The sequence below is a fragment of the Buteo buteo genome, chromosome 7, assembly GCF_964188355.1.
Source record: "Buteo buteo chromosome 7, bButBut1.hap1.1, whole genome shotgun sequence".
In the NCBI taxonomy this organism is placed as follows: Eukaryota; Metazoa; Chordata; class Aves; order Accipitriformes; family Accipitridae; genus Buteo; species Buteo buteo.
The window spans coordinates 24,201,148-24,221,614 of record NC_134177.1 but is presented as its reverse complement, the minus strand read 5'-3'; the positions used below and the strand labels follow the sequence as shown (position 1 = coordinate 24,221,614).

General features: G+C 41.3%; 1 protein-coding gene across 12 annotated transcripts in view; it reads right to left on the bottom strand.

The window, feature by feature from the left end:
* Positions 1–19,349, bottom strand: part of PER2 (period circadian regulator 2) — a 50,703-nt gene extending 31,354 nt beyond the window's left edge. Inside the window, exons 1-7 of one of the 12 annotated variants that reach the window (XM_075031923.1) lie at positions 18,898–18,970; positions 10,859–10,915; positions 9,774–9,833; positions 7,438–7,691; positions 1,963–2,065; positions 1,074–1,249; positions 225–699 (exon numbers count right to left, since the gene is read on the bottom strand). In XM_075031923.1, coding sequence (XP_074888024.1) covers positions 225–598 — 374 coding nt within the window. In that variant the 5' untranslated portion in view covers positions 599–699; positions 1,074–1,249; positions 1,963–2,065; ... (2 more) ...; positions 10,859–10,915; positions 18,898–18,970. Of the gene's footprint in view, positions 1–224; positions 700–1,073; positions 1,250–1,962; positions 2,066–7,437; positions 7,692–9,773; positions 9,834–10,858; positions 10,916–18,897; positions 18,971–19,218 lie in introns of those variants that run through there. The other 11 variants (XM_075031926.1, XM_075031924.1, XM_075031929.1 and 8 more) reach the window with 11 other exon arrangements.
* Positions 19,350–20,467: the final 1,118 nt, after the last annotated feature.

Below are 20,467 nucleotides of genomic sequence, written 5' to 3'. Positions count from 1 at the left end.
GAAAGATTCAAATTAAGCTGGCCCCACAGAACACTGGAGACCTTTTTTTTATGAATTACAGTATATTACACAATTTACATCATACAAGAGTACAAGTTAAGTGACCACTCAGCTTCAATCTGAAGATAATACTTTATACCATAATTATTCAGAAATTAGATTCAAATGGAAAAAGCCTTTAGTGACAAAAATAAAAGTGAAATTCATTTAATATTAGCTGCTACCTTTTATGACAGTCTGATGATTCCATAAGCATTGCTGAATCTTTCCCATTTTCATCAGATTCATGGCCATGAGAATCATGCCCACTTGAATAGTTTTCATTTGTGTCATTTCCACTGAAGTCATTTCCACTGGATCCACTGCTCATTTCAATATCTTCCTGAAGAACTTCATGAGAGTGTTCAGGCTTTGTCTGAATTTCTGAATCTTCAGCAATCATCTGGCTATGGTTATTTGCAAGTCCAGAATAATCACTCATTTTCTGTTGCTCCTTCAAAGAGAATGACGAAGAAGTGTTTTCACTGATACCAGGTTGCTGCTCAGGGTTCTGCTCCTCAGGGCTAGAGTAGAATGCCCTGAACTTGATAGAGTCCATGGGACACTCATTAGAAACACTGCCAAGATCAAGAGCAAATCAAGCCATATTCAGAATTTTCTCTCTGTACAAACTCTGTTTGGAAGTATAGACCCACAAATCTGAGGAGGAAGGGAAGGAAGAAGAAAAATTATTTTCTTGTTTGCCTTTGCTGACAAACTGGAATTCTCACTGACTGATGAAATTAAACGTGGTAAGTGATATTCATGGTTAATATATTCAGCATTTGAACAGTGAAAAGTTTAAGTTAAATATAATTGCAAACCTAACAATGTTTTATTGTGGAAAAGGTATTTATTTTCTAGTAAAAACCCACACAAAAAGAGAAAGTGGAATAAACATGAAAAACTCCTTTAAGTTTAAATATTCTCTTGTTTTCTGTTTTCCTACTTAACACTTGACAATTTTACTGCCTGGATTTGGATAATAGCTATTATTATTTTCAGTGAAACCATTCCCCTGGCTTCCCATTTACCTTGATAAACAAAAAGATTCCATTCAGACATCAGAGGATTCCTTACTTGGTTTGGAGGTTGTTTGGTTGGAGTTTTTTTAAATACTTAGTCTTGTTTTTTTCTTTTAAGATCAGTTCTGCCATTTTGACCAATTCTTCATTTCTTTCTTTGTACAAGAGCCACATAGGTAGGTTGACTGAACACACAGCAGGAACAAGCGAACTAAGTACACAAACCCGCCTATTTATCAACAACAAAAATTCTAAAACACAAATAAGCCTGAGAATCATTTTATCTACTGATTACCACTAGTTCAGGGGGGGATCTGCATTTTTAAGAATAGTAAGCTTAAAACAAACAAAATCCCTGCTTTAAAATCAAATTCTAATGCACCAGGCTTAAAATCAGAGTATATATGGAAGCAAATTAACAGACTAAGAGAAGAACTAAAGAGCCATTGAAGGTGAACTACTAGAGAGCAGTTCAACTTTATGAATAAAAGAGATATTTAATCTAACTTCCTCATCTATTTCAGCAGTCCACAGAGACAACAATACTGCAAAACCATGAACTAAGCTTCTCTATACAATGTAATTCATCACCAGAGAAAAAAAAGTGTTGTTTTTAAAACAATGGAATCATGTTTGTTCCTTCCTCTTTGTTCCTTTAAAATATTCAGGATTACAACTGTTGTCTAATATGCCTCTGACTGGAATAACAGAGTCAAAGAAATAAATCTGCAACTAAGTTTTGCTAATATGAACTGCAGCAGCTTCCTTTTAAACACAAATAAATATATATATGTTTTAGAAAGCCTGTAAGAGAAAACATTAACTTAATATCCATTTAAAACACAGTGATTTAACTCTCCTTCTCCCCCCCCAAAAAACATTGAAACTATTTTCTTACCCTCCTAATTGCTGTTTTTCCAGACATTTTACATTTATTTTGAGTTTTTCAGAAGAAAATACTACTCCTCTCCTCGTTTGGCCAAAAGTAATATGCAAGTTATCTGTTTTTATTTGAAAGAGGAAGTGTAGTTTAAGGATATTCATTTAAGCTATCAGTAATGGTATACAAATATAGATAAATAAATAACTTTTTTTTCTTTACAAGATTATTCACTACTACATCATTATAGGTAATAATAAAAAAAAAACCCTTTGGTTAGAGTAAAATATACCAACATTTCACTTCTGTGTGTATTCACTTCAGGTACTCTAATCCAGACTAAATAGATATCCTGTTATGCTGTTGTATAGAACAGTAGTATACAGGCAGTAAATTACACTTTAGTAGCTCTAACAGTTTTTTCTGGACTAAGTAAGCCACTTCTGTCTTATAAATTAGATAACTGGAACATGCAATAAAAGAATATTATTTCACAATGGCACATACTCTGGTGGCCAATGAATAACTAGATCAGATGGTTCACCTCTGATTTCATCTCTCTGGTAGACAGAGCTCACACTTTCACTTGCCTTACTTAGCTAGACATTTTAATGACATTCTGTCCCTGTATATAGTCCACTCTCACCACACGTGCTCCTAATAAGCCTTAGTGGTACCCATGATACTACCTGCAGTACCACAGCCCATGCTTAGCAAGGCAAGGCTAGCCATGACTCATTTTGCCTGAGAGTGACTGAAAACATCAAAGGCCTCAGGAGAGTGAATATAGAAGGTAGCACTAGGAATACCTATATGGACAGCACAATGAGATAAACCTGTTACTCTAGAGGTAAAGAGCTTTTTAGAAACATGTTAATCCATTCTCACCCAGGAAATGATCTTACTAGTACTTCAAGCATTGCAGAAGTAAAAGCATCTGTCTGGTTAAGTAATGGAACCCACTCTCAAGCCATTTTTCACATGTCATCTGTACTATTATTTCTCAGAGGGCACTGAGGTTGTAAAGTTCTATACAGGATTCAGTGAGCAAAGGTACTCCAGCAAACTACTCAGCTAGCAATGGGATGGGCTTTTTACCTTCTCCATGAAGGTTAAAGGTAACCTTGGAGATCACCTACAGCATTTTGTCCACTTCAAATAAATGCTTTATGCACAATAAAATTACACAAGTTAACCCCCATCGTGATTAAAATGAAGCTTTTGGAAAAAAGACAGCCACAGCATCACCTGAAAAGGAAGTCTGATATAGGAATTTAGGGCGAGATGGAACATTCCTCATGCTATATTCTGTGCCTAAGGTAGGGGTTTGCTCCCATTTTTCTGACCAAATGCTACTTGGAAAGAGCTTTAGATACAAGAGAAAAACATACTGCCATAACCAAAACAACACTATCTGCTAGTAATCTGTTACGTGATTTCTTCAGAGGTAGAGGGAAAAGCGCTCAAAAAAAAAAAAAAAAACAAAACACAAAAAACAAACACCAATACCCAGCCAAACAAAAAAACCAACATACCCCACACACTGTGGGCTGCTATACTTAAATCCCTTAAAAAAATAAAAAACAAAAAAAACCCACCACAACTATATAAATCACTATTGTTAGGTTCATAAGCATGACCTGCCAGAAGACAGACTCTCAGCGTAGCCCTACATTCTCTAATTAGCCCAATATTAGAGTAACACATATATCAGGAAAACTGTGCTATTTATGGGAAGAGCAGTGACTGTACCACAGCTTCCCTGCTCTGAATGCAAACATTTTGTATTTCAGTCTTTAAATGTAAGAAACCTCTTCTCCTGAATTCTGAAGCCAATGAGTATTACATATGCCATAGTATTTTCAGCCTTAAGAGTTGTCCACAAATATTTTTTTGGAACAAGCTTTCCTTGGAAAAATATTTCACCAAAGCCTTTTCTGTAATCTTTGGAAGTTTAACAGTCAATGATATTGTGCCATTGCTGGCAGGTAGAGTCTTACAGTTTGAAATTCTGAGCTGTTAAACCACTGATGAGTAGTTTTTTCCACCTCCAAATACCATCTATTGTCTCATCTCCTCTCGTCTTTCCCTGACACCTAGGCTAGCTTCTGCCAGGTATTTGTAGGAAACTTCAATAGTGATTCCTTAGGTGGGAGAGAACCATTCCCAAAATATTGGGGGGGGGGGGGGAGAAGAGAGCGCACGCCAGAGAAGCTGCCCAATAACTTTTGAGGAATTTCTTGTGCCTCCTTGAACAAGAACTCAGTAATTCAATGACAGTCAAGATTTGAGGGTTTTTTAGAATTATATTTATTTTAAGCAATGAGTTCAAATTAAGAGAATCACCAACAGAAAAGGAATAGGTACTGGCCTATAGGAGATAACGTGATTTTCTTCCTCTTGATACCTGGCAGAAACTTGTGTCAGGAAACACTTAAGTTGTGTTACTTCTGTCTCTAACTAGCAACATGCCAGAGCTTCTGCAGCTTTGCCCACAGTAAGTACCTATGCAGTTCCTACATAACTACATTACAGTGACTACAGTTTGGAGCCCAAATACAATGGTGCCAGAAACAAAAATGAGTATCCCAGTAATAGAGAAGATACAAATTTGACCTTTCTAAAGGTATCTTTCAAGAAGAATTGGCGCAACTTCTTGAGGTGGAACAGTGTTCTTAGACAGGACTGGAAGATTAATGTCACTGAAAGTCAGTCTCGCACAAAATTTCTTCTGTTTCAAAACCTCAAAAGCCTCAGTGCCAGAGGCACTGAGTAAGGAATACAGGAAAAATAAACAGGAAGGAACAAGAACAACATTATGATAGACTTCCAAGAGCTTCTGGGGAAAGAAGGAAGAGTGAGCGTTTCTAAAGCAAGAACTTGTATACGAAAGAAAAAAGCCAAGATCCCCCAAAGTAGCAATGATAATATATGCTGTAAATTTGGAGATATTTGCTAAGAAGAGATTGGAATAACTGTAAAAAAAAAAAAAAAAAAAGAGAACGGCAATTACCCTACACCATGCTCTGTGTCTGTAATTTTAGATAAGAATTGATGCATCTGCCTAGACTTTACTCTCAGACAGAGGAAGACTAAGTGGAACATCTGCATGCATAGCAAGCACCATGCAAATACTTCAGGAGCACAGAGGGTTGGTCAGTCATCCCAGAGAGATTAATTAATGTTGAAACTAATCTCAGTCAAAATGCCGTAATAAATTGCACATATTCATCCCACTTATATGCTTGACTAAATCTCCAATCAATACCCAAACAGGAATGAAAAGATAAAAGCTAGCATGCTGTCCCAGTCAGAGGTTCTCTCCCGTTACCACAGTTAGAAGAAGGTAATTGCAGTTCACACCAAGTTCAGTAAGCAAGTGCAGACAGTCACGTGGAAACAGAGCAAGAGCTCTTCTAGGTTTGATCTTGAGACAAGTACTGTAAGCCAGGTTTTTTTTTCTTTATTTTCTGCTCCATCTTTCTAAACTTTTCAGGGAGGTTATCTATTTTGACTCTGTAAATAAAAACTTCTTTTTAATCTTAAATTGGCACCAGCTAAGCTTGATTTTAAGGCAACTGGCTTACAAAATATTCTACTCTTCTACACAAAGCAAACCTCCCACAGTCACTCTGGCAAAGACTAGGACTCTTTAAGATCCTGATGCAGTGTATCAAAAAGGCAACACAGTTCCACTGAACACTAAGGACAAATATAGGCATTAGTATGCCAGGTTAGATGTGCAGAAAATGTCTTCTGGTTATTCATTAGCTACAGTAGCTCCCTTATCCTGCACTAACACAATGGAAACAGCCTGTAGTGTCCCCAGAAAAACACACCAAAATGTGTATGGACAAACACTTGAAGAAATAATGGGTTTATGCTTTTGAAAAACCCTCTTAAGAAGGAGGGCTGTAGAGCACCAAGGAGGCAAATTTCTTTTGAAACTATGGCATTTAAATTCAAAAATCTTGTTTCAGTGGAGATCTGGTTACATTCAAAAAACATATTTTCCCAGATTTCTTTTCACACAAAAAATATCACATGTAGTACTGGCATTTAAAGAATGAAAAACTAAAAATCCAGAGTCAAAATTATCTATTTCAAGAACTGAGTAAGAGGAGAACATCTGAAGATTTGAATCTAAATTTGCAACTAACATGAACTCACCAATATTCCCAAATGAGGCAAGAGGCACACCATAGTTTATGACTATACTTTAGACACGTGATTATTTAGGGACTCTTAACTGTACTAGCACCAAGAGGAGACATTCCTAACAGTCAGGATTCGATTTTACTGAAGATCTTATCAACAAGAAGAATTTCCACGTCTTCTGTATAATTGCTTTGCAAAATGGTAAAAGTTCTCTCATTTGTATGACAAATAACTAGCAGGGGTTTAATCATATCATGCCATTTTAGATAAAATTGAAAATTAACATCTACAATGAATGCATTCTCCCTGTGCAGTTAGACAATAACTAAACACTTGGTAGCAGCAAAACATTAGGAAAAAATGTTGACAAACAATAATCCAAGAAGTGACTTGTCTAACTGTACAACTTCACCAGCAGTAACACTGAGAGCTTCACTTTTTTGTGGCAAGAGACAGAACAATTAACAGAATACCTTCACTATGACACTATCTAAGAAGGGGGGGAGGGGGGGAAGATGGCACTATTCTCAGACTTCACTATAAGAAAAAAATAACAGAAGATTCTTAATTTCCTGCAAGACTTTTTAAATAAACAAACTTTCTTTTTTAACAGATTCCTCATCTCATGGCAAGTCATAAACAAGCTTTTCTCTTTTTCTTAACAAGGAATGAGGTATAAGTTAGTTTTCTACTTATGTAGATAAAATTATCAGCATCTAGAATATCACAAGTGCTTCCATAAAATCTGAATTTCACAGCATTCAGCATCTAGAATATCACAAGTGCTTCCATAAAATCTGAATTTCACAGCATTCATTTCACAATTTGCTGATAAGAATTCATCTTTCAGTTCAAGAGAATCCTGAACACAGGACTGTTACTTAAATAGAAGTTACTGTTATCTTTATAAAGGTGATCCTAAGTAACCACTGCTTACATCTGCCACTTTACAACAGATCAAGACATAGCCTTGGTCCAGAGCCATCCAAGTGCCACCCTGAACTTATAGCACCACCTATACAGGAAGAGGTCAGCATAAGCACCAGGCCAGGGCTGGTAAGGATGCTTCTAACCAGATTGTTTCCTCAATGAAGAAACTCAAACCTGAATTTAAGAATAAGAATGGGTTTAGTCTAAAAATGTTTTAGCTTCAAATAAGGTAACTCCCAGTTTATATGCAAAAAATAGTTCTAAGTGAGCATATATACGACTGAAATCACAGTTCTAAGATAAAACAAACACAGAACAATGTATTTTCTGCATAAACTCTAGGTGGGCAGGAGGGGAAGCATCTTCCTACTAACATGAATCATAAAAATTATTCATGTTTCTTACCTGTTTTTTTCTATGAAAAGTTGGTAAAAGTGTTTATCAAGCTCCCTCCCAGCTAGCATCAAAAGCATGAAGTGCCTAGGTCCAGAGTCTCCCACATGCATTTAATTCTTGTTTCATCCTCTTCTACTGGAAATCTTTCACCATTACAGAGTCCGGACACCTCTATAACTATAAAATATAAAAGAAATACCTGGGCCCCCCAACAGTGTCCTCTTCAAACAGATACCAGAGAGATGCTCACAGTTCTGCCATGCCTATGCATATAAATGTTGGTTAAACATGAAATTGTCATCCAGCAGAGGAATCAGATACAAATTTGCATTTTAAACACTTTTGGTCTAAAATAAGGTCTTAAAGAGTTTTAAAATAACATAATCTTCTACACTAGATAAAATAACCCAATTCACTATTGATATGGTATGATACTACGTACACGCATAGTACGTACATAGTCCGCATGGGCTGACACAGCCACTAAGAATGAAGGACCAACCTCTCCAGTAGATAATAAAGCAAAATGCCTGATGTAGTCAACAGGAGCTCCAAGTGCTTAAGAAGTTTGGTCAGAATACCATTTTTACACCTGAACTAAACTCATCTACATCACTGTAGGCTTGGTATGAGCATTAAAGAGTTTACTAGGCAGTTACGAAACTTCAATTCACAGAATCACAGAATGGTCGAGGTTGATAGGGACCTCTGGAGGTCACCTTGTCCAAATCCCTGTTTAGACAGTCACCTAGAGGAGGCTGCCCAGGACCGCCTCCAGATGACTTTTCAGTATCTCCAAGGATGGAGATACCACAGCCTCTCTGCGCAATCTGTTCCAGTGCTCACTTGCCGTCACAGGGAGGGGCAGGGCCAGGGGGTGTAAAAAAAAAAAAAATAATTTTTCTTTACGTTCAGAAGTCTGTACTAACACAGTCCATCAACACTATTATTCTTCCCTAATAAAAACAGTTTCCCAAGAAAAACACTGGGAGTTTCAGCAGGAAAAAGGGAATCTGAAAGCTCTTCTATTAAATCTAGGAAACTAAGAAACTAAGTCCGTTGGTACATGTTACTGCCACGTAACACAAAAAAATAGTAGAATAAAAATCAAAAGTTTAGAAGATCAACATTTGTGTGGCAAACAATTACATCACTTTAACTGCTTCATTTGAAGAAGGAATGTCTGGAACAAAAATTTGGAACAGCATTCAAATCCCAAGCTAACCATTTTGGAAGACAGCCCATGTTAACATGCCTTAATTTAAAATGCTGCACGTCTACCAACTGTTAAAAGTAATACTTGTGTTGGCCAGACTTAAGGAAGAATTTATTCACAACATTCCATTCTGCATAACGTCGCAAAGCCGATACAAGTTCTACAAGTCTCAGATTATGATACAAATCTGCATATATCAGTTCTTTAAGTGTTTTGCCTCTATCGTAAATTGATAAAACAGGATTTAAATTATAAGCTTTCTATCTCTGACCACGATAAGTATTAGAAATTGCCATATCTGGAGCTACTTGCAGATTTCACAATTTTTAGCTTGGACACTGAAAATGTGGAATGTCTTTCAGCACTAGTTAAATCCTGGTTTAAAGACAGCTCTTCCAATTCCCTCACACTAACTCATCTCCCTGTAATCTGTATTTCCTTAATGGAGTTAAGTTTCTACTTTCACTAATTAAGTTTCTACCTTCACTAATCTACAAGAAATTAGCCACAAGGTCTTGTCTGACTATTTGTGAAGTGACATAGTACTTCTCTAATTTGATGACCTCCATCATGACATTTTCATAGATAAAAAAAGTAAAAAAGGCTTAAAGTCTTGGTTTGAAGAAGATATTCACAGTAGCAGCATGTACCATTTTAATTGGGTATCATATCTGCTTCATCTACTTAACGAATTTAGGAAGACATTAAGAAAAAACAGTCCTTGCAAACTACATAAAATTCTCATAAGCCTTTCTACAATTTAACTGAAAGCCAAGACAAATCTACACCAAAAGGATTTTTATCTGAAACTAAATACAAGTCATTCAAACCAGGCATTTTATCAGTTTGTGTAGAATTAGAGGCAGTTAAATCTAATCTTCTGGTTTTCTATTCTTTATCAGAGGAAACGCACAGGTGACTGAGTATGCCCAAATCCCAAAGAACTAAAAGAGTTCATCCATGTATGGCATCTCAAAAAGGTCTTTTCCACAGAAGGAAGTCTAATTTTATCAGTATACAAAAAACATAGAACTTGTGACATTTCCTTTGATACTTAGATTTATCTATTCTAAGCATAAAAGACTTCATATATTAGAAAAGAATGAACAACCTGCTTTAGGGAACACACCTGTATTACAGGATCCCAACCAAGTTCACTTTCTGTAGAGAACTGAAGTCACCTGCAGCACTGAAAAGAGAATGTTGTCAGCTTTAAAGAACCTATTCAGATCACATTTTGTAGCCATAGAAAAACAGTAATTTTTTTTTTCAATCATTTAGACTAATCAGACCCTATAGTATTAATCCTCAAAAATCTCAGTTACAATTTCATCTGTATTGCAATATTACAGTACTACCCACAATTGCTATCCTCCCCTTTCCTGCCTTGGGCCAATATTGTCCCATCATCAGATCACATATAATGAAACCACTTGGATAAATTTTCTTTGCATCACATATGACATGCCTCCACCATTCTCCTTTAAACTCTCAGCCGTTTCCTTTCTTTGCTCCAATAACCATCAACTTTTCTTAATTTTCAAAATACTTGCAAAATTCTGACCGTCTATTCTGCTTTATTAATCCACCATGCATCCCACCCGAGTTGTAATAAGCTTTGTCATCAGCTTCTCACACATTGAACATAAACATGCCTAAGTCAGTATCTCTGATGCCATGTGTTCAACTTCTCCAACAGAGATTTAGAATAGTATCAGCCTGTTAGCAAGTAGAGCACAACTGACCAAAAAATACTGTTGGAAGCTATGACTTGCTTTCTAAATCAAAGATTAGAAGCATAACATTTTCCTTTCTCCTCCTGAGCTATCATCCTAATTATTGTAACTACTTTGTTTTCTGGACCCCAGAATTTTCATTAAAATTCCTTAAAAACCACCTGCAAGAGCAAAAGACTGGAAGTTATTAATAACTTCTGCACAACAAACAATGCAGATGTAGCACTTGATATGGCCCACTACATTAAATTTCAGTTTCCTAAAGATTTAGAGAATCCACATAATTTCCATGTGCTTCATGATTTACACACAGGTCTTTAAAAATTTAATGCCCTGAATATCTTTTTATTTTTCAGCACTCTCGCATTACAGCTCAAAGGAAGCATACAAAGCAGCAACGCCAAAAGATCAGTTCAGACTCACTGAGAAAGAGCTGGTATTATAAAACACTTTATTGGGGAAAACATAAGACACTTACCTTAATGAATGTACTAATCATGATCTTTCCAAATCTGAAAGTGTCATCAATATATTCCTATAAAAAAAAACACACAAAAAACACACCAAGTTTTATAAGCAAGATAAAAAGTTATTTATGAAACATAAATCAAGTCCACTTAGTAATGCAATACAATTCCAACCATGTAAAATACGTATTCCACAGATGAACAACAGTTATAAAGACTACAAATACAAACTGAGAGGAAATGCAAGAAATTTTACTGATAAAAATATTTACTATTATTATAACCTAACTTCTAAATTGGTTCCTTGAGCAATGCACAGAGTTAGTTTTCACTGAATTCTATTCCCTTTATAAACATAAGAAACCCCCAAAACTCCATCTCCATGATCTTCACTTATTGTTAGAACATTGTTTAGATAATACAGATACCGACACAGTGTATTTCAAAATCAACCATTCATTCATCTGAGAGCATCCAAGCTGAACAATGAGTATTATCTAGCAAAAAATTTGGGATCACATATTTGAATTCAAGTTATGTTTCTTCTTCCACATATTACAATCTTAAAACATTTCACCACCAAAATAGAAATTCCAAATTAGCCTTAGTAGGTGAAAGACTCAGAGACCTAATTCAGCTAAGCAAAAGTATTAACATCATGACAAAGACTAGTTTCATATTCCAAAATACAAGTATGCATTCTTAAAGCAAAAGCTGTTCCCAGCTTGCTAAAACTTATGTTTCTTTTACTTATATCTGTTAAAAAAATAAAATAAAATAAAAATCACAGAAAGAAGCTTCCTTAGCTACGTCCCAGAGGGCCAAACAGGAAAAAAAAGAAATCCCTCAGTCCTCAAGTGATGGCTCCTAGATGGACATAAGCTTATGTCACCAGTCACTTCTATTCCTGAAGTACCCACAGCACCACTATTATTTAATTTCCTTCCAGTTTTAGATTGGTTTTATGGTTTTTAAAGCTGCTTTATCTCCCCATGGAGTAACTAATAGCAAAAAGATAGCCTGAGGTAACAGGACAAAGTCAACTCGGTTTTACTATGAATAGCACAGTACCAACACATTGTTGAACTCACCAAGTTCACCTCATGGAGGGTCAATCTCACCTATGCTGTGCCAACCAACCTGGGCCAGCTCCCAATTCATCATTTGCTTTCCTGTAACTGTAAGAAGCCAAGTACCAAAGTCATCTCCCCTTCTCCCCGCCCCCCCAAAAGCAGTCAGAGCCACTCCTCCATCATCTAGCAGGAATTGTTCTCTTTTCTGCCAGACCAAAAGCAAAGCTTATTTTACCCTTTCAGGTAATTATTCCTTGTTCTGTTAAGCCCACCACCTGTGCTCAAGTCTCCACAGTGGATCTGAACTTATCATCCCCAAGAGCCAACAGAAATTCTCTATCACGTTTATTCCTTCACCTTGAATAATAAGCCATGGCCAAGAGCTAAGTTTAATTGCCAACAGGTTGGTATTTGCCATAAAGAAAAAAATAAAGTAAGCATAGACATACACCCCTGACAGACAAAGATTATTGCAGCCTTTGCCAGACAAGATTATTGCAGCCTGTGCCAAGACATCTTGTGAAGATGCTAAACAGTCTCCCTTTACCTGCCCCATGATAATTTATAGACATCCTTCCTTTCAGTCTTACAATAGGTACCTTCTTAAAGGTGAACTAAAGTTCTTTGTATTAAGTGTGAACTTAAAAAGACATCAGATTTTCTTTGTAAACAGAAAACGTTATTCTCTCCCTGAGTGGAACCGGAGAAATTATTAAGCCGGAGATCAGTCGTCAGAACTTTTTAATATTTGCCTATGTCAACTCTTGTCCTTTTTTGAACAAAATAACAAAAATGATACATTTGAGGAAGTGTGGTCACAGAAAGGAGGGAAACATTATCACACCCCACCACGCAGTCATATATTTCACCTTTATTACAGGTGAAACTAGATCTGAAGTATCTACAACACCATATTTCAAATTTAATATTTGTTGGCATCTCCATTAAGCAGTGTATTTGCACACCTATTGCTCCCCTCCCTTAAAAAAAAAGGGCAGAATTTCACCGTGGGGTATTACATATACAAAAGTTCCAGGCTAATGCTGCTCTTTAGACATTGCTACAGTTAAAGACTTCAGTCAGAATGAAAGTCCCATTCTGGAAGGCTCTATGCCAAATAAATTCTCTGACTATTACTAATACAGCCCCCATCACATCAGTAATACACTCCACAAAGTGTGGCAATCTAACAACATGATGTACTTGTCCTATGAGTTGGCTATGTAAGTACTGAGAAATAAGAGCTCAAGTCAGAGGAACTCATGGTAGAGATGTAATTGAAATCAAAGAAGTGCTTTATATACTGAGGATCTTTGCACAATTAAAGAAACTAAGTAGCAGAAACATAGAAGTACATGGAATAAGGTCAAGCACAAAAACTATACTAAGATACAAAAGCTGCAAGGAATAAGGAGGATAGGAAGCAAAATCAAAAAAAAGAGAGGTACTGGACATCCTCACCAATTCATCTTGTCTCCCTAAGCTTCAATTATGAAAAATTACAGGCGTTATTTAACAGTGAAGTGCCTCTGTTTTAGAACAGGGTGTTTGAAAGGCAGTATACCTTTGGTTCTACTTTTTAAAAGCCAGTTCTAATTTTAAAAAGCCATTATATACAAGGAAATCTGTAAGAAAAAACAAGCATTAAGAATTACCACGGTATGCTCAAAAACAGCTAGAAGCAAAACCCCGAAGTCTTTCCCAGACATTTTGACGTACAAATGAGCTCTCTTTCCCACTATCACATCTTTTCAGGATGAATATTGGTACCGCTAACACTGAACTTCTGCAGCCTGCTCACACAATTTGCAGAATAACCTTGTACTCTTGCCCCAAGAAACATGCTCCATGTACTTCAGTCCTCTTGTCATGTAAACAGCATGTTGAGCCTCTACCCCTTCAGGACCCCCAATAAAGTTTTGCTTTCTATTGGGAGAAAAATTAAGAAAAAAGGAAAAGCATACTCCATGATTAAATATCTCAAGGAAGGTAAATTTAGTCTCACTTCTTATTGTGTCCTACAAGCAAAGTTGTCTAAATCAGACTACCAAAAAAAGTCAGAGAAATCAGAAGGCTTCTCTAGGACTATCACGCACTACTTCAGCAGCAGTTCAGGAGCAGCTGAAAACATCTGTACAAGAACTTTTCTTGACCTTACAATAGCTATCACACACACACAAAAAGTTCTCATAACCTCACTTGCATATGTGGATAAGCAGGGAAAATATGCTCTTCAGAACCACCGCCTGTGCAACTTGCATGAAACTTAGTACACTGCGGCTGTCCCTCAGGAACTCTTCAAGAGGGAGAGAGGACCAAGTAAGAGGATTCTGTACTGGACTGGTACAAGTCCAGTGCAAGCATTTGGACATAAAGACCCTATCCACACTTAAAAGGATAACCTTAGAAATACAAAAGAGAAGCACAGAAGCCTGGCCTGCCCATGTTCCAGCACTTCTAGCAGGCAGAGTACAAGCAGGCTGCACAAGCACACCTGGTGATCTACTAAGCCACTTACTAGAGTGCCAGATCACTGTGCATACACTCAGGCATGTAGATTCCCATGTATTCAGGTGTCTTCCTGCAACATATGGTTGCTGGCTCACTGTCAGCATGAACAGAATACGCTCTAAGGAGTAGCTTCAGAACCCCTCCACAGCTTTTGCAGGCATAATAACCAAACCATCTGACCCTCCTTCATTTTGGTCTTCTCTGCCATACTGTATTTCATAAAAGTGGCCTGGGGCCACAAGAAATACCAGCAACAGATCGCAAAACCATTAGCCCATGAAGTGTGTTTTTGACTGCTGCCTTATATTTTCCCATGCCCTTCAAATTTACTTCATTTTGTGAAGTATCTCACCTGTAGCTAAGAAGAAACAAACCCCCAAAACCCCTCTACATGTCAGAAGGTGGAGTTGTTCCTTACTATCCAACAACTAGCAATCAAAAGGTTCATCTTACTACCAACAACACATACAACATTAACAGCCTGGCCCCCACTACAGCAGTGGCTAAGTTTAACACAGCAGTTAAAGCAGGAAAGGGGACAGACACCTTTTACACAGTACACAAAACATCAGCAGCATTACTTTCAAGTTCACCATTTTCTGCATCCAACCTCATCGGTACCAAAAGTGCAAGTCAAAGCCTTTCAGAGTAATAAAATTATATTGCAAAGAATAATACAGGTATTAATTGACCCATTTGCTGTTCAGAGCTTGACAAGCTAGGTTAACATAATAAATATTCAAGCAGTTTAAAACTTGTACAATCAGGATATAACTGGGTGTGGAAAATATGAATGCAGCAAGACAACCCAGTTAAAAATCTCTGTAATCCACCATCCTCAGAGGAATTCTAGGCCATGCAACCAAAACTGGACACAAAAATTCCTTTTCAGAAACACCTGATTATCTAGTAATTAGGATGTGGTAACATTGTGAGTATAACAGAGTGTCTACAGGACATTCATGCCAAGTATTACACAACACCTTGCTAAGAACATGATGTTCCCTTTCAACATAGGCCAACCATAGCAACCCTATATAAAACACTACAGTTGATCTAGTGATAATATACTTGTTCTACTGGCTAGTGGTAATCTACTTGCTTTTAAACCACACCAAATATGCCTCATCCCACAGTACCTTGCTGATGTGCTTCAACTTTAAGGGGTTAAAAACCCTTTTCTGCTGTAAAGCACACTTGAATATTGTAAAGATGTCAGAGAAATAACGGTGTGGCAAGAACCCAGGAAAAAAAAAAAGGGTTTATCAGTCTGTATCTAAACCAAACACTTCCTGGTCATAATAAAGTCTGAGGTGGAAGAAAAATCCAGAACTCTTCCCATCAGTTTCCCCACTTCACTCTATTCTCATACTATGGCTAAACTCCATCAAAATCCCAGTTTACTCAAAAAAATGTGATTCTTCACAGGGAAAATTTATTACTATAAAAATGTATTGTCCTGGGACAGGCTCAAGTAAGTTTATTTCATAAATGGAGTTGCTACATATTTTAATCTTATGACTGGGGGGAAAAAAAAAAGGGGAAAAGTAAGGTATTATGCAAGGAGCTGCCACAATATGCTGTCTCTTTGATGCCTCTCTGTGGAAATCCAAAAGAAATACGAGTAAGCTGTAAAAATGAAGATTACTTAGATTTTCACAGATAGTATTCATGTGTTAAAACAAATATAGGAAGCCTACAACAAGTCCTACCAACTGACAAACAAACAAAAAGCCCAGCAAACCCATGTAATCTTTGGATCATTAATGAAACCAGAAAACTTGCTGAATCTGAAGAAAGTGCACAAAAGCCAAAATCCTGCTTTCCATGCCTTTACGTTCTGGACTAGATCAAACCGAACTACACTTCTTCACAGCACGGGACAGGCCACACTCTTTCACTGTAGTGTTGGACGCTTACGCCAGCTACCCAACTAAAGCATTCTCCCTTCTACCTTGAAATAAACACCTGAAACCACCAAAACTGAAGGATATTATTTTTTTCTTCTACTCTAGGCCAAAGGCCCTCTCTTTTCCATTATGTCTTACTAGTGGAGGTAAGCAACCTCCACAGTCCAGAACAAGGACTCTACACCTCAGGACAGTGCCTTAATCGCAAGGCTAACAGCAAGCCTTGGATGAAGTGAGAACACAGTCCAGTTCTCCAGTGAAACTTCCTCACTTTAGAGAAATAATGCAAGTTTCAGTAAGAAAGAACAAAAAGAAAGATCATAAGAGCATGCAAACACACACAAGCATGAGCAAAAAGAACCTGATGTTAGAGCGTAACAATGTGGGCACTCTCCCTAACACGAATCAAATTCTAGGCCCTGCTCCCAGATTTTGTATTCAAGAGCTGCTGTGTAAAGTGCATAAACAGCACTGTGCCCAAGGCTGAGAAGATCAAGGACACATGCAAATACTGAGGCACGCTAGAAGGTATGAAAATTTTCATCAGGTTCAACGCCCTCAAACCATCTAATATACAATAGGATCTGTTTATGGAATGGGGCCACACCATCAAGGCCTTAGCTGTCAGCTTGACATCCTTAAGTTTTACCAACAACCTTACACTATCAAAACTAACCATTTGCATTCAAGGAGATACTCCTCACTGCCATCATTGTGATGAATTTTGATTTTACCTTGACAATAAGCAAAAGCCAGCTCCAAACGACAGCTGCAGTTTTGACAAATGTTAACTAACCAACATTAACCATCATCTGTAAACAGACTCTGTGGTTAAATCAATACTGGCAACTTGAAACAGTTTCTCACTATACTAAATCAGTTTTTTACTTTACTTTTGACTCGACCAGACAATCTTACCACTAGAATCATTACAGGATTTCCACCTTTTCCCCTTTACTTGGTAAATATGTAAGTGGTAGCCACTCAATCTCAGATGTACAAGACAGTAAACCTCAGAGTCTTACACTTGGAAAAGAAAAAGACATCTTACAGCCTAAAACCATAAACCAATATGTTTCTTCAAAATCCTTCACATGCACTGTCTCAGCCAAGTTACTGTTTCACTGGAATACAGTTTCAAAGTGCTTCAGTTTCCAAGTACCAGAGACTTCATACTGACCTCTCTGAGGGCTTTTTAAGCTCCTGTGGTACACAGAGAAATGCTGTATCCTATCCTAACCTATTACAAAAAGTCAGTTGTAAAGTATCAGCTTGACTGTTACCATACTGCTCATCTATTTGCATGAAACTGTACTTACATAAACTGTTTTGTAATCAAGCATGTAGTAGCATGCAACTAATGTCAACTGCAGCACGACCACATTGTCTCAAGGAACAAAGTGTCCTTGCAACTATAGCCAACACAAAAAAAAAAGAAATCCACAGCACCTGTTGCCTATGCTACCTGTAGCTCACGCATCTCAGTAACGCGCTAAGATTCTGTTGCTTACCGCCACACAATTCCTCCCGTCAAAAAAGCCACCCAGCCAGCTGCGTACATCACTGTCCCCTCAAGAGGAGGACAGCGGAGTGCGGGGCCGCGGTCCACGCTCACCGCACCGGGACCCACGTGTTCCCCAAAGGTGCTGCCCGCGCCAGTTTTCGCTCCCTCCGGACCCCGGCGCTGACCTTTCGCACAGATGCGGCCGCAGCCCGCGCCCCGCAACCGCCAGGGACGCCAGAGCGGAGTCCGGCGGCAGCGCCGAGGGACCGGCCCCGCCGCCACCGGGACCTCCCGTCGGCCGCGGGGTGGGGAAGCCACAGCCGCCCCGCCGCCCTCCTCCTCCTCCACACTGGCCTTACCGCGGCCCCACGGCGGCACCACCCCGGGCCAGACGCAGGCGGGGGGCACTGCCGCCCCCCTCCCGCTCTGAGGCGGGGGTCACCGCCAACCCCTCGGCATCCCAGCCCGGCCCCACACCGGCGGGGCGGCGTGGCACAGCCGCGCCTCGGAGCCCCCAGCTCCCGCCCCGGCCTGTGTTGGGGGAGAGGGCGAGGCGGGAGGGTCTGTGCTCCCCACCCCGGACACCCCCTCCCGGTCCGAGATCGGCGGGGGACGTACCACACTCACCTCCGGCGCTCCCCACCCCGCGGCCCGACCCGGTCCGAGGAGGGAGTCAAAGCCGGCGCCCCTTTCCTCCACTATGGTCTGAGATGGGGCGGGGGTGAGGGGTGTCGCGTCACAGCCGCCCCCTCCCCGGTTTGAAAGGAACCCCAGCCGCCCCCTTCCCGGCGGGAGCAGCGGGCCGGACCCCCGCGGCGCCGCCCGCCCCACCGGCGGCCCCGTCCCGTCTCCCCGGCAACAGGAGAGCCCCGGCGCGCGGGGGTTACGTAACCTCGGCCCAGCGGGCGGGGGAGACGGGGAAGGAGGGGGAGCCCCTCTGTCCCCCACGGCTGCCGCCCGCCGCCCCCCTCCCGCCACGGCCAGGGCGCCCGCGGCCCCCCCCCCAAGCCCCGGCCGGTCGCGGGGAGAGCACCCGGCGGAGCCCGACTCACCACGCACACCGCATCCACTCAGCCCAGCGCAGCCCGGCACCGACTTCATACAGGCAGAAACGTGACTGAGCCCGGAGAGCCCGCCCCGCCCGCACGGCTATTGGCCGCGGGCGCGTGACGCCAGCGGGGGACAGAGGAGGGGGCGGTGCGCGCGCCTCTCCCATTGGCTGCGCCGGACGCCGCTCATTTTACATAAGCCTCACGTGTGACACCATGTTTCCACCGGCAGCCACGATCGCCTCCGAGCCTGCCCCGCCAGCCCGCCCCTCCTCCCCCTCCCCCGCTGCGGCCGCGTCCCCGCGCGACCACCGGAGCACTCACCGCCGGGCGCCGCGCCGCCTCCCGCCGCGGCTGCCGGCCGCTCTGCTCCCCTCCGCGCGCGCTGCCCCTCCGCCGCCAGACCGAAAGGCCGAGGAGGGCAGAGGTTACACCCCGCCTGAGAGAAGCGGCTCCGCCCCGCCCCCTCGGAGCCGCCCGTGACGTCAGCGCGCGCCCGCCTGCGGGGTGGGCGCGCGGGAGACCGTTGGCGGCCGAGCGCGCGCTGGCTAGCCGAGGCGGGGCGGGGCTCGCGACCCGGCCGCTGACGGCCGCGGCGCGCGCTCGGCCCAGCTGAGGGGGAGAAGCGAAAGGGCGGGAGGCGTCGCCCGGGAGCGCCGTTTGCAGTCCCCACGCAGCGCCCGGCCGCCTCGGCGGCGGAAGGGTGGGCGAGGGGCGGCTGGGCCGCCCGCCGAGCGCGATCCCAGGCGGGGAGCGGCGGCCAGGAAGGGCCTCCGGCCGGCCGGCAGGAAAAGGCCGCTCTGGAAGAGGCTCCTGCGCGGCCTGAGCGCCAAGGCGCTAACGGGCTGGCGGGACCCCGAGCTGAGGGGAGTGGGAGACCAGCCGAGCCGGGAGAGGCTCGCGCTCCCGATGAGAGGATATTGACGCGCTGCTGGCGGTGCGGAGGCAGCAGCTGGAGCCTTCCGAGATTGCCCGCCGGGGCCAGCCAATGGCCTGCCGGGCGCTCGGTTCGCTTACATAAGGGAGAAGCGCCCATATCCCGTTTCCTGGTGTTGCCACCCGTGCTGGGCGCACGCCCTCAAGTTTCGAAACTGACCCCGTGTAGTGTTCAGAAGTTGCCAGCTCGCAAACCAAGGCGTAGGACAGGTGAGCGCAGAGCTTCACCCTTCTCCAGCACCATTCAGTTAGCATCAGTTTGAATAACTACAAAAAGGGTTGAACTAAGAGTTTCCGAGGCATTAAAGGAATGTACTGTACTCTTGTGGAAAACTAGCTCCTGATACGCTGATTATCGCGTGATTACTTTCTGTTCCAAATGTATAAGAAACAATTTTTCATATTTATTCCAAAAAATTACATCTTTTCCCCTTCTCTTCAGGCAAAACATTCGGAGAGTATTGGCATTTCCCATCTTAAAGTAAAAGAAGAAAAAAAAAATTCTTATGACATTGGTCACACAGGTTTTTGCTCAAGCCTCCATGCCATCCTAAATTGTGGTGAGAGAGAACCTGAGATCTGAGTTGCTACAGTTTAGCGGTAAGATTAACCACTGTTAAATAGTTCAGCATGTTCA